This window comes from Phyllostomus discolor, chromosome 3, assembly GCF_004126475.2.
Source record: "Phyllostomus discolor isolate MPI-MPIP mPhyDis1 chromosome 3, mPhyDis1.pri.v3, whole genome shotgun sequence".
NCBI lineage: Eukaryota > Metazoa > Chordata > Mammalia > Chiroptera > Phyllostomidae > Phyllostomus > Phyllostomus discolor.
The window spans coordinates 48,188,337-48,204,071 of NC_040905.2; the positions used below are offsets into that span (position 1 = coordinate 48,188,337).

General features: G+C 32.8%; 1 protein-coding gene across 2 annotated transcripts in view; it reads right to left on the reverse strand.

Moving 5' to 3' along the window:
* The window catches only part of AP3B1 (adaptor related protein complex 3 subunit beta 1), a 244,170-nt gene that overhangs the window by 81,336 nt on the left and 147,099 nt on the right, over positions 1-15,735 (reverse strand). For both annotated transcript variants that reach the window (XM_028531358.1, XM_036020449.1), the window contains exons 19-21: positions 13,287-13,446; positions 9,888-10,029; positions 1,651-1,723 (exon numbers count right to left, since the gene is read on the reverse strand). In XM_028531358.1, coding sequence (XP_028387159.1) covers positions 1,651-1,723; positions 9,888-10,029; positions 13,287-13,446 — 375 coding nt within the window. The remainder of the gene's footprint in view (positions 1-1,650; positions 1,724-9,887; positions 10,030-13,286; positions 13,447-15,735) is intronic.

Genomic DNA, 15,735 nt, shown 5'->3' on the forward strand with positions numbered 1-15,735 from the left:
ATTTTGCTGTAATAAATAATGCTGCAATGAAATTTTTATTATAAACTTGCGTATTTTATTAATTCAACATATATTTACTGGGTGCCCACTATCTTCCAGGTGTGTTAACACACTAGGAATGGTAGTGAGCAAGACAGACAAGGATACTATTCTCATTCAACTTGAATCTAATTGGGTGAGAAAGACAATTAACAAGTAATAAAGATATTAAACAGAATTTCAGACAGTGAAAACTGTCATGAGTAGAGTTATTAGTGAAGGTGTGTAAGAGAAGTTGACTTCTGAGCAGGGATTTGAAAGATAAGAAACAGCTTGCTCTCAGAAGATCCAGAAGAAATGTTCTTAGCACCAGGAACAGCAGAACAAAGGCCCCTGGGAGGAATGAGCCTGGTATATTTCAGAAATGCAAAGGAACAGAACAGATAAAAGGTAGGCATACAAGCTTTTAGAAACCTAGGGATATGGATGTTCATGTAAGTGTAAAATTAAACTCTTACATTAAAGGGTCTAAAACAAGGATGAAATGAGATTTGATCTTGCTGGTTTATCTGTATGATAAATTCCTAGAACTAATAGGTGAAAACTGATAGATGTGAGCAATTTAAGTTTTGAGAGATATTATAATGACTCCATAAAGCTATACCTATTTATATTCCTATGAAAAACATATGTAGAATGCTTTTTTCTCTAACCCTTAGTAATAATGGATGTTGCTTTAAAATCTTTGCCAATAGGTGAAAAATGATGTAAACTTTAAAACTTCACCAATAGGTGAAAATTATTAAAATTTGGCTCCAATTTTAATTTCTCTATATTAACTATGTCTCTGTTTTATGCATTTTAATAACTCTATATTAAGAATTTGTCATGAGACAGTTTGGGTAAATAATATAAATGCAACAGCTTTATATTCTGTTTAGTAGAATAACAAAACCTACAGAGATAACTCACCTCTAGCATGGAAAAACTATCTTGAAAAATGACAGTTTAATATTCATGAAATCTTACTTGATCCTCTTCTTCTAGTGCCAAATGTACCCACCAACAAAGTCAATTCCACTCTCTCACAATGAAGGAGATGATGAATATACATTTTTAAATACTTGGGTTACTATATTTGTAGGATTCTAAATTCCCAGAAGTGGATTTGCTGAGACAAAAAATTTTTTGCAGTTAAATATTGATAGGTATAGCCACACTGGCTGCCAAAAGCTTTTTGTATCCAATTCTACTGACATCAAAGTATGGCAGGAGGAAAATGGTGGTATCCTTTACATTTTCAATTACTTCCCTAATTCCCTACCTCTTTAAGTTAGATATCTCAGTTCCCATAGCCAACATTTAACAATGCAGAAGTTGTGAGATATAGATAAATATTTACTGAAATAAGTATAAAGTATTAAAGCAAAAGATCTTAAAATTAATATGGTGTACCTTTATTTGATCAATTATATTTGTTCAAGGGACACAAAATTAATATGCTGAATAGATGAAAAAAGATACTAACAGTACCAATTTCTAAAATTTCCTTGCTGTATTTATCCATAATTTTTTCATAATAGATGTTAATATACTTTGAGACATGTAAATAAAAAGTATTCTAAAAATAAAAATACTACTTAGAAGAAATATTTAAATTTTAATACTTACAATCATCTAAATCTAGAAGTGAAACACCTTTGGTAACAGGATTTCTATCTTGTTTTGTGTTTTTTTCTTTCTCCTGTAAGATATGAAATATTTCATTTACTATATGTTCTTTTTAAAAGTCTGTGATGTATCCTTTAACACATCAAAGCAAACATTCTGCACAGTCTTTCCCCCAAAATATTAAGCTTTTATATGGTTACACAAAATGTTTCTTGAATCAAATTTTTTATTTCAGTTAGCATACAGTATTTCTTTCCACCATACAAACTGTTAATTATTTTTAAATATTTTGTGTTTAAACATTACAAAGAACCTTCAGAAGAAAACTTAAAAGGTAACTAATTATCTGACAACTTTCTGCTAACATGAAAATGTAATGTCTGTGCACTTTGGCAGAAAGTGCACAAACACTATTGAAAATAATTTTTTAAACAAGTTGATCTGAGAAAAAGGAACACTCAAACTATATATGCTTAGTCTGAGATGGTCACTGGCTTGTGATGGATTAGCCTTGCTAAGATAGAGTTTGCGATGTGCGTTGTACCATGTGTGTAGTATTTCAACAATGGGTGTGTCAGATTTCTGCCAAAGGTATTCATTAAAATCTATAAATGACATTTTTAGGCTCTTGTTCTTTAGAGTTGAAAAGGACTAATTTACTTTCTTTACTGTTCTCCTTTGGGGAGAATACGTACTTCAAAACATATCTGTGCATAATTAGGGCTTCCACCACCTCAGATTTGCGTATTCAGTCTACTATGTTTTTGAAATGTGGATAACCACGGCCTAGAAAACAGTGTCTGTAAGGCTGAGGTGTTGATGACAGTTTGCTTAGAGATATAGAAAAAATATGCAATCTTAAAAAAATAAAGTGCAGTATTGAGTTACCATCATCGGCAATTAAAGCACAACAAATAGTAGGGCGTTAAATAGATGTATTTGGATCAAGGTTACTTACCTTTATAATCTACACTTTTTTTAGATTAAATCTCAAATTAAAGGCCAAAACTCAAGTTTTTATTAAAATGTTTGTTCCCTCCTTCATTTAGTCATTAATAGATATGCACAGAATTTTTAATATGTATCAGATTCTGTGCTGAGCAATGGAAGTAATAGATCCAAGACAGACATAGTCCCTGCCTTCATATAACTTATAATCTACCAAAGGAGTTTATAGATCATTGTTTGTGGGAAGTATTACAAATATGTTGGAAGTATTTTTCTAACCATGAAAGCTATCGTTAAACAAACAAAAGGCACATTACCACCACTTACAGTTTACACTATGTCAGAGCTACTACTACACCGCGTGTACATGAACAAGAGCAAATACACCAAATTATATCATAGGTAACATTTTAAAATAATTTTAAGTTCTGCTTGTTTTTCTTCTAATGCCTATACTGAGAAACAATTTTTTCCAGGCTCCCACAACAATACACATTAAAACACTAACTAAAAACATCAGCATCAATTGTCTTCCTCAAAATAATTATTTCTGCTACTGAAAACTCCAAATCAACCAAATGGGTTTTAATTTTCATTAGTTATTTATAAACAACATTTGCCCCTCTCTCCGCACCACAAATGAATAACAATTTCTAGAGCTAAGAAAAAAAAAAAAACAGAAGAAATGTTAATTTTGAAGCTGAAATGTAAAAGTTGTAAGTAATAAAAACGTGTTCAGAAAGCAAATGCGATCTCAAATAGAATATCATTCCTGTGAAGAAAGAACATATAACAGAAAGAGCTTATCACCATGTGACTTATCAAAATGCTATGCTGAGCACAACGGGTGCAGCTTCCTCTAAGCTACAATGGTGCATGACTGTCTTCATGGAACTGTAACCTCCCCACCTGAAAAATTAGAGACCCATCAAATCGAGATAAAGTTAAAGCTGTAGGCAAGTCTATACCTTATTTTCTACTTCACAGCTAAGAGTCTGTAACAATATCTATTAAATACACATCAGGTCACATACAACACAGGACAGACTGCATGTGAAATTGGGATAAAGCCTAAAACAGAAAGAAAAAAAGCCTTTCAAAAGGACAGAATTTCATTGACTTTCTGAGAACAGCAAATAACCAGTGACTGAAATACAACATTAGCAATAGATAATGGTCATTTCTACTAAATTGAAAAAGCCTTGCATTCTGAATCAAGGCTATAAAAAGCTTCATGATGTGTTTGGCATTCCTCTCTTATGTTATATTTCATTTTTCATTTTAAAAAATCCATAGTAAGTTCAAAACATTTTCATACTTAAAGGATCTACTATAAAAATAAAAATCTGAATTCTAAACAAAGAAGTTAAGAGCCCTATTCCATCAAACATTTCTCCATTTGCAATTCATCTTGGTAATAGAGACAGAACCTGGGTAAATGCATATAGGACTGGAGGCAGGAGATTTTTCTTGCTCAATGCATAATTCATGTGCTCCGCCTGCAAAGTGTGTAAAATGAGAATTTCACACCGCAGCATGAGCCATGGAGCTGCAGAGAAAAGGCAGATGAAATCATATTTTACTGTGTGAATTTTATTTCTTACCCTCCCAATATTTATACAAAACCATCATTGACAAACCAAACACACTGACAGATCACCCACTGTTTCCATTGTGTTAGTACTTGAGAGGAGATCAGGCAGAAACACAGACAATTTGTTTTTGTATATTTTTTTAAATAGAGAATTAGGTTTTTACCAGCTGAGTGACTGTATTAGACTTTTTTTATAAGGACAATAGTAACTGATCTTAAAATCTCACTATAAAAATACCTAGTTATCAATTCATCATCCTCAAATCTCCATTTTGTTTCTATGATATTCGATTATACACCTTCACATATCAACATTTTCAAAATAAAATGCAAAGTCTCAGGGTTAAGAAACTGATTTCTATTTAATATATTTCATTTTAAATAATAGATAAAAGATCCTGGAAATTCTTACTAAGCTCCAAATACTATAAATAAAATTATGAATAATATCTATAGAGTTTTTTATGTATTGTGCATGTTCATTTTCATGCTGATTTAAAAAGAACAAGGGAAAAAAAACATCTCACATGACAAGTATCAAATATGCCTCCTAAGAGGAAATTATTGTAAAGAGGTTTGAAATTTTAAACTACAGAACAGGATTAGTATATAAACTTTGTCCACCCCATACCATGCTTTGAAATCAACAAAAATTCAAGACTGATGTTTAGCCTTACAAGGCAAGATATTTGCATGAAATATTTTCCATTAAAATTACCAACCAAGGTCAATTTAATGACTCTCTTGCCGCCAAGTCATGTAACAAATTTGGTTTTAAAAGTCCAAGGCTCACACTTACACTGTGCTTTAAACCAGAAGTACGTTACCAGTAAATTGAGGTTTCTTATAAGTTAAAAATTAGTCTAAACTGTTAAATAAATCTTTCCCATTACATTATATCTACTTCAATAAGAAAACTTATTTAATGGCATTCACTATTATTCAAAGATCTCAAATGAGGTGAAATAATATTTCTGTTCTGGAGAATTTAAAATATAAACTAAACTAGGAAAGACATAAATTGAAAAAGGCAAGGTTTTGAATTATGAGTAAAAACTGATATTTTACAATATTCACAGATGTTACAGAATCGCAACTTACATAAATGCTTGTGAAAACACAAGCAAAGCTTGTCTCCTATATTTCAAATAGGGCACAAAATCAATCAGAAAATAGTTCCTTTCACTCTTATCCATAATCTACTTCAGAACACATGCCAAATTTTCTTTAAACCCAATCATTTTGGGCAAAACAATTATTCCGTACTATATATATTTCAGAAACAAACATGTAAAAATAAAAATATGCTTGCTCATCAAGATAACTGTAACTAAAGAGAACAAGATAATTATATTTGGTCATTACTGACAATATCTGATCTCAAATAAGAACACCTCTCAATCGATAATACTATCAAACAAACATAACAACAGAATAGAATATATATATAGTTTTGTGTCTTATGGATCTACTAGGGTGTGGTGTTGAATGACAAACACTTCGTGAACATAATCCAATAGTGGTTCTCACCCTTTGTCCCTATACCACTCACATGAGTAATACCCTCTCATCAATAATATTTCTTATTCCATGCAGTCTTCTCAACTAGGAGAAGTAAAGAGACGACCTTCTGATATGGGGCCATTTTCTCCTCAGCTTATGTTTTCTGTAATTAGAGAAATAGTGTAGAAGGAAAAACAAAGACACAGAAGTGGGAAAACGTACAGCACGTTAAGAGAACCACAAAGAGTACACTGAGATCAGAACACCAGGAACACAAAGGAGGTTAAGTCTGGAAAGGGAAGTCTGGACTTGCTAGCCTGGGGAAGTTTACTAAACTCGAATGATAAGGGAGCATTATTATAGGTAATGTGAGCATTAAGCTGGAGCTGCAAAGGACTGGGGCTGGGGAAGCTCTGATTATGACCAGTGGCAATGATCTATGAGTGAGGTAATAAAGAACTGATCTACAATGGTGGTGGTAGGAAAATCAGAAACAGATCTGAGAAATAATACACAGAATCTCTAAGACTAGGCAACTGTGTGAACATACACAATGAGAGAGGAAACAGAGCCAATTCTGGGGCTACAGATCTGGAAGATCTGGGATAAAGAATTCTAGTACCAAATGGTACAGCATGTCATCTTTGGGCTATATCAATAGGTTTGGGAAACCAGTAGCTCCTGATAGATCTAAGAATTTGGTTTTAATTTGGGAAGAAATATTACAGCTGTTGTAAGGACTTAGAGATGTTAGTATGGAGGAATTCACACAGAAGTTTTAGTTGAAACTACAAGAGTCGATGGGTCTCACAACAGGAAAAATGCAGAGAAAAAAGTAAAAATAAATTCATTCCCATTAATTTTTAAATAATGTTTAATATATTTTTATAAATTAAATTTTTGAGGTGACATTGGTTAATAAAATTATACAGGTTTCAAGTGTACAATTCTATCCTACATACACATGATATATCATAATCCATATTTTTGAAAAGTAATATATACTAAGCACTAACTTGGGGGCAATATTCACACTTGGGTGTCAGAAAGTAGTAAAAGTGAAGCAATCAAAAGAAAGGCAAAGAAGTCAGAAGAAAAGGAATGCAGAGAATTTCAAGTAGGTAGGAGAAGAAAAGGATAACTACTGCGAGAAGGCCACTGGGTGAGGGGCGATCCCGGCTGACTTTCCACAGGGCAGTATCTGTAGGAAGTGATAGGAGTGAAAATCAATGTCAAAGGGACAAAGAAATAACGGTGTTGAGAGCTACTGGATGAAGAACATTATTATTTCTCTAAACTCTCACACACTCACTCTGTCTCTATTCCACTCCCTCCTTCCCCTCTCTCTTTAAATTTTGGGAAAAACTTGAGTGCCTTGGTTAGCGGAGGAGACATTAGTGCAGAAAAAGACTGAAGGTGTAAAGGAAGCAGATGATTCTCAACAAGACAAGGTCAAAAGGAAGTAGGACTTACTTTTGGTTATAAGAGGACTTGGATCACTTACTCAGAGCTATTCAAAGAAAAAGGAAGGTAAATATGTTGTGTGTTAGAGAGCAGAGTGGTTGGAGACGTTCCCAGCACGTGGTAGCTCAGGATTCTGCAGAAAGTGGTTGAGATAACAGGCTGCAAGTAAGGGGTCATCCTGGAATACTGACTCACATCTTGAATGGTATAAAAAGAGTTTAAAAAAGAAGATGTAAGTGCTATAACAAATTTTTGGTTCCTTTGGTGTTCTATAATGCTAATTATTAGCATTGGTGTTCTATAATGCTAATTATTAGCATTGGTGTTCTATTATGCTAATATTTGTTGGTCTCTCATGGACTTAATGTTCAAGTTAAAAAATGTTAACACTGATGTTTCATATTTATATAGTGCTTTACATTGATTTTCCACATTTGACTTTTTAAAGCAGCACTTGAAAGAAGTGGAGTAGGTATTAGCATTTCTACTTTATAGATAAGGAAACTGAAGCACAACACTATGCCTATCCCATTGGACCATCATATTCAAAGTACCTCATGTTCTCATTTCCATGCTCAGTATTACAAGGACACATTGTCCAAATAATAGAAATGGAATAGAAAGAGCAAAAGTATAGATTTAGTTTGGCTGCAGATTTAAAGTATATGAATTTTCAGCACTAAAATGCTGTCATGCTAAATTAAGGTAAAGCACCCACCATCTGCCTTCATTACTCATAATTTCGAGCAGAAGCCACAACACTTGGTGCAAGGAAGACTTTCTACAATTACAGGGTTGTCCATTATTAGAAAAATTGATATACTTGTAATTGCACGGTATACTCCAAATCACTCAGAAAGAAATAGAAAGAAAAAAATAGTTATGGTGGCGCCAAGATGCAGAATATTCCAACTGATACATTAAAACAAACTATCCTATCTATCTATTATAGGCAGAAAAAAGATATTCTAATATAGAGAAAATAAGTCACATAAGGAAAACACAGACATGAAAATATCGACATGAGTAATGCCTGAATTTCTCAAGAGTCTTGGTTCATTGCAATATTTTAAAATTTTATACTGATACTCTACAGTAAAATACTTCCAGTTATTTAGAGATTTAATCTGGTCATTGATAGTCTTTGACAAAGAATCAAATTAAATAACTGACATGGGGTACCTCTGTGGTTTTTAGTCCTAAAGCCCTGCTTCCAAAACCATATAGGCATTAGAGTCCATAATTTTTCAACTTTTGCAAAATCATAAGAATAACTCATTTTAATTCCACCTACTGGACATTCATTGATTTCTTGTGTGTGTGTGTTTTTTTTAATACTGATTTCTTATTCTCAGTTATACTGTCAATTTCTAAATCTCCTTTATTTTACTTTAAATAACATCTTAAGCTTTTTTTTTACAATTTAACATAAGTAGGAAATGAGAAGATATCAAACTCACTATATAATAAAATTTTATACAAGGCCAGATTAATAAACCTAAAAATCCATAAGATTTTATGTAAATTTTTGAAATCTTAGATATATAATATACAGATACAAGTTTTAAACATAAATTCACATTTAAAATAGGTTTTACTATATGCAAGAATATTTCAAAGAAGGTTAAAACAAATATTAGCCAATTTTTAAAAATGTTTATTCTTTAACAATAAATCCCTGGATAAGGGAGGGAAATCATATACTTCAATGGATTTATTTTTATCCTTGGTTATTCAGATGAGTTATGAAAGAAACTGGTAAGTACAAAAGAAATAAATCGAAACAAAATTAAGTATATTTGTTTTTTATTTCAAATATTCTCTCATTGTATAGAAAATATTATTTCTAAAAGAGGTTTATCAATAATAAATGTTAAGTTTTATTGAATGCCTTTCAGAAAAAAATTGAATTCAACTGAAAAGATAAGATTTGAACATATTTTCAATATACTGAATACAGTTTATTTAGAAAACAAAACTGCATTTGAAGTCTAGCATCAACATGACCCATTTATAGGAAGGGAGTAAAAATTAAAGATCAGAAAAATATGTATTAAGTCTGAATTTTATATTAATAACTGTATTCTTGCAATTTATACTTTCATGTTTTTGGTGCCAAGCAGACAAGGTTAAAGGTTAAAAATACATCAAAAAGCGTTAGCATTCTATTACATAAGTGGTTCTTACCTTTGTTTTTAAATACAGGGCTACTGAATTTTTATTACTTAAGGGATATATATCCTTTCATTAAACCTTTAAAAATATCCTATTATCCGAAATACCCGATTTTTAAAAAAAGAGTATTAGTCTCAATTTCTCACGCCGCATGTACATTTATATTCCTTTGTTCAATACTATTTCTGTATTTCCTTTTACATCCCTTTAGCAAAAGCCTCCCCATCACATCCTAGCCAAGAACAACAAAGGTTGTGCTCATAAACACTGAGCTCTCTAATCTCAATGGCAAAGGACGAAGTTAAAACAGTCTTCTAAATTCTCTGAAGGGTTGAGTTACAAGGGAAGTCATTATCTAGAAAATACATATATAAAATCATAGATGTGGATACATGAAGAGAAAGTTTATTTTAGCTGTTAGTGACAATGTTAAATTCTCTTCTTAGTTTCTTGATTTTCTACAAACTACCGATTTTCAGAAAAATTTATTCTTAATGAGGAAAAGGCTATAAAAATATTTACTTTTCATTACAACATATGCATAACCTCTTACCTTGGTGACTTTTCTGGATTTAGATTCACTTTCTGATCCTGATTCAGATTCTGAGGAACTGTCTTCTATTGAACTAGATTCTGCACTGGAAGATTCTGAAGTTTCAGATTTTTCATTTTCTTTCTCCTCATCATCTGAATCACTGTGTATAATAATAAATTTTGAAATATTAACTTTAAATCCTTTAAATAGACAAGTTTAAGTACTGTAAAAAATTAAATGGCAAATGTTGCTGTATTTGTCCATTTTGCCCATAAATCAGAAACTTTACTAGAAAAGAGTATTTCACTGGGAGCCACTTCTTTTTAGTATTTAAAAAAGTGATAAATATGGTTTTAAAATCCCAGAACATATTAGTGAAGTAACAATAAAAGATGTATTATCTATGACCAAATAAAGCAGAACCCATTCAAAACCAATTATAGGAGTACATCACATACCCTGAAATGCAAAAGAGCACAAAATAACCTAAATGATTTCCTAAGCAGAAAAAAAGGAACAATAATTAAATGTTTGATTTACCAGGAATATATATTAGGAACAGTAAAACTTCAAAGATACTGGGGCTGATTTTAAAATGCTGTCTCAAAAAACTAGTGTTCATTAATAAATATAAGTATTTATACATGTACTTTTGCTAATATAGACTTGCATTTTAAAGAAAATTATTTACACATGTTCCTAAATGTAACCCTAAAACATATTATGAGAAAATGTTAACCAATTCAAAAGAGAATTTTTCTAATGCACTAAAATCTTACTAAAAAGAGAGCAAATATAAACTTTTTAAAACCTTGATTTAATCTTTTTTCCATTACCATTTAGTCCCATTATACCCTCTTCCCCCAGCAATCACCACACTGTTGTCCATGTCCATGAGTCTTTTTGCCTTTTTGCTCAAATAATCAAACCTAAGTGCTGATGCCATTCATTTATCTGCTCACTCCCTCTCTCATTTAACAAATAGTTATCGACTGCCCACCATGTGTTGGCACTGTTGGTGCTGAGGATAACAATGGTTAGTAAGACAGATGATCACCATGTGCCTTCCTTAGAGCCTAGGGTCCACTGGAAGACACAGGGAAATAAGGTAGCACTGACATTAAAGTATGGTAAGTAATAAAGTACAGTGTGTCAGGAGAACATGTGCAGGGCCATCACAACAAACTTATGAGAACTGGGAAGGCTTCCTAGAAGAGACAGATAAGTTGAGAAATAGGAATGAGGAGGCAGAGGGTAGGGAGGTAGTTCTCCAAGGGAAAGGATTACATGTGAGATAGCGAAAAGATCTCAGGGGAAAAGAGATGACTTGTGGCCTTTGACATTTTCTCAAAACTAAAGGCGTGGCTCTCCTTACTCTGTGTGTGTGTGTGTGTGTGTGTGTGTGTGTGTGTGTGTGTGTGTTTAAGACTCCATCTTGTGCCAGGTGTGGTAGGAACATCATACCAATGATTTAGTTTAGTCATTCCACCATATTTTGACTGGGTGCATTGTCATCCTACAGTATTCAAGAAAGTTAAGTAACTTCCTCAAGGACACACAGACAGGAGGGCTGAACTGTGATTTGAACTCATGTCTGTCTTACTCTAAAGACTGTATTTCCCCTACTACACCGTTCTATCATCCTTGGACTGAAAACAGTTTGGAATATAAAATTCAAATTTAGTCCTAAATACTTATGATTACCAAAGAGTGGTTTTGATGAAACTTAAAGATCCTTCGCTTTAAAATACTATCATACAGTTATACTGGCAAAGTTTTAAAAATAATTCTAAGAGAAGGCAGAAAAACATATGGGACAGAGAATGGCGAGGCAAGGGAAGAATCAATATTTCCTAGAATTGATTTTTTGTGGGGGAAATATGATAGCTGTTTATTAAAAATGGAGTCATGGTAACATCTCAGAGCACATGTAATTATATTTGATGACTAGAAAATATGTTGTTGTTTTCCCCAGCAAAGAATAGCAATTTATTATCCCCAATTCAATGCTTAAAACATGTACTTAAAAATATAAGGTTTAGAATGCATCTGAGATTCCCTTTGATGTAATAAACAATTCTTTTAAATTCAAACATGGGTAAAAGTCCATTTCTGAAGGAAAAGAATAATGAAACTAATCTAATACATGATTATAAATTTCTGGCATACTGGCTTTTCCTCTCTGGAAAGACATTTAGTGCACTGAACCCAAACTTTCCTTTCCTAGAAATCAGACACTCCTTATAAACTATGTAATCATAGCTACTCTGGTATTAAACCACAACTACAGAATTTCTCTCAAAGAAAAGGCATTACAAACCAAGTAACTCCTCTGTTGCAACAAGGAGTAACATATTCTGAACATATTTAACTTTTAGCTTTTGAGATAAGATTTTAAAGGTAAAAGTGTTATTTTGTTATGCATCACTCAATTTTGATGGGTAATTATTGTTTACCTTACTACTTAGAGTTTCAGATGTTAATCTAATGAAAAGAATTTACTGGTAACTAGCTTTTTAACTTTGCAATGATGAAAAGCCTGTATTAATTTAACCTACAGATTTCATTTGTTCTGAACAGGAAAAACAATATAAATCACTTTTAAAATCATTAAATCCTGACTTAAATTAATAAAGTCATAATTAGGGTATTATGCTGTGTTTGTTATGGAAGTGGCAGGGCGAGCGGCTTTAATTACTGTCTGTAATAAAAGGAGCAGAGCGCGCACTGCGCCCCAATCAGTGCTGTCAGCCACGACTGAGCGGGGCTGCAAGCTCATCAAGTGAGCGGGCAGCGGGCTCCCGGGGAAAGGGCCATCATGTCTGCAGAGGCCACGCGCTGACAGCAGCGAGGAAAACAGACTCTTACAATCTAAGGTAGCAGCCCCAGTTACTTAAATTTTTAATGACACTTTAATACATGATAATGTTGTTGATAATGGGAGATCTTAAAAAGCGCTAGCACTTACATATCTTATGACCGTCTTCCTTCACAGCCCCTGACTCTAATATTTGGATCATAATCTTTTTAATATAACATTATTTAGAAAAATCAATTGTCTTGGTTACATAATGGCAAAGTGTTGAAGGATTTAATTTTAGCCCTCAGCAAAATTGCTACGGAAGGTAATTAAGTGTTTCATACCTACTGCTTGATCACTTAACTCAGCCTTCCAAGGTTATACCAATTTTTGAAATATAGCCCCAAGATTTGTTCAAGTTCAAAATGAAAACTAAGCATTGTAAGTAGTAGTATAACGTAAATTAGTATTCTAAATTAATTTTACAAGATTTAATATGTGTTCAGGAAAATATATACATACTTATTTTTCTCACTCTACGAATTAAAGGGAAATGCTAGCTTGGCAGCAGATACCACAGAATAATCTTTGAAGAAAATTCTGAGAAGATAATTTACCCTTTCTCTTTGGTTTTGGAGCTCCTCTTGGCCGTTCTTTTGTTCACCGCGGACTCACTCCCACTCCCACTCCCACTCCCACTGGAGGAGTCCTCGCTGCTGTCACCACTGCTGTCTCCTTCCTCGTCCTGCTCTCCACTCTCACTTCCAGATTCACTCTCTGAAAAAACAGAACCAGGTGCTCTTTGATTTATAGCCATTTAATTACACATAAGGACACAAGTAACTGTTAATATTCATCACAAATGAAACAGATGTTGAATTTTAGTTTACTGAACACCACTTTTTACACTTCTATTTCCATACTCCAGTCATTCAGACTTCTGGGATCCTGCAGCAAGGTGAGTGTGGAGGGACCCCACAAGACACATGGGGTCTCTGACAACGACTGGGAAAAGCAAAGAAAGGTGAACCAAGTAAGTAAACCAAATCTGAGAGACTCTCACTTTTCAAACCTATAAGTATCTAGCTATGGCAAAAGCTTGAAAAAAAAAGATATAAGGATAAATAATTTTTAATTCTTCTGTTAATAATAGGAAATTTAATTTAGAGAAGAAAAAGCTAACAGTTGAGTCTGAAGAACAAATTTTGAGAGCGAAATGAGCCATTCAAGTCATCTCCAAACATTACTAAATCCAAAAGCAACAAGTAAAATTATTAAAGTTATTGCTTATTTTAGCTAGCACAGGAGTTTTCCATAGGTCAAAGAGATGGTATAATTACACTGAAGAACTATACATTTAAATGTTTTATGTATAAATTATGGTATACTAGGTCTCTTTGGTAGAAGTGCTGCATGTAGTATATTTATGTGTATTTTAATAATGAAGCATACTTTTTACCCTTTGAAATGATTATAGTTACAGAATTGTATTCTAGATAAACATGACAAACTGTTGCCCCTACAGTGATCCATCTGATGTAGTGCCCTTAGGCAGAAACAGAACCAGTGGTTAAAATACTATCCTAATAAGTTAGTATCTATTTTATGAGGATTTATGTGCCACACAGTAAAAAGCTAGGAGTGCCTACATTCTTCTGGAATAACTCATATTGGTTAAAAGCATGGGTTCTTAAGTTGGAATGCACAGTTCGATCCTGGCTTTACCACTTTCCAATTGTAAGACTAAGCAAATTATTCAAATTCTCTGGGTCTCAGTTTCCCTTTCTGTACACAGGGATAACACTAGCTACATTATGGAGGTGTTATATAAAGAGTAAATGATTTGAAATATGTAAAGAAGATTAGGATACAATAGAGCCTGTCCCATAGTAAGGCATTTATTATTCTGGGCTTTTACAAACAGCAAAATCTATTTTATTGAAATTTTATAAAGACAAAACTGCTAAATAAAGATATTCTGAATTTCCTATGATATCAAAGTTGTACACATGTACATACATAACTCAGACAACTGACTTATGTCATAAATTATGAAAAGAAATTACAGCATCTAAATTATTCTTGTGTTAATTACATGGGAGTTAAACAAAAATCTGAATCCAGTTCACATCAGGCACCATTACTTAAATTTTCAGGTTAGTAAAATCCTGAGGGCGTTTGTTCGTTGTAAAAAGACTTGCTCACTGGGAGGCTAATCATCTAACTTCTAGTGAGAAAAGTTATCTTTTTCCTCTGGTAGCTAGAGTGGAACTACTGTAACATAACTCACTACTATATGTATTCAGACAAACTATGAAAAGTCTTACTTTTAATAAAATATTTCAAGTATGTTTTGAAAAAGGTTAGACTATGAACAGGCATAAGCTTGTGAATAAATGGAATGGAGACAAATATCCACACGGTATACTCAACCATACAAACCATTTATACCATTTATTCCCAATGGTATAAATCTTTCCTGAAATTCAATATTTTTTTAAAGTAGATCTCTGGATTGAAGTATGTTCTCTAGTTCTCAGTTAATTACTTCAGAAAGTAATGTACCACAGATTAATTGATCAGAAACTAAAAACAAAGATTTTGAAAAGGGAAAGAGAAAAAAAAAAATGAGTGAATTACCTTAGAGTACGGCAGTGGATAACCAAGTAATAGTGAGGTACCTTGGTTCCTTAAGGAATAAAAGTTTTAGAAGAAAGACAGGTCATTTGATTTTGGGTGCAATATGTCTATCAGGTTAATTGTAATAAGTGTTAGAAAGTAATTACAATATATTTTTCATTATGCAAATCACTCACAGAATTTTAATACTGCAGGGACTTAAAAAGCATCTAAGTTCCAGTTCAGATGGTAATCCAACATTCATATCATAGGTGTGCCAGAAGGAGAAGAGGAAGAGCAAGAAACTGAAAACCTATTTGAAAAAATAATGAAAGAAAACTTCCCAAACTTGGTGAAAGAACTAGACACACAAGTCCTGGAAGTACACAATCTCCCAAACAAGATGAACACAAACAGGCCCACACCAAGACACATAATTAAAATGCA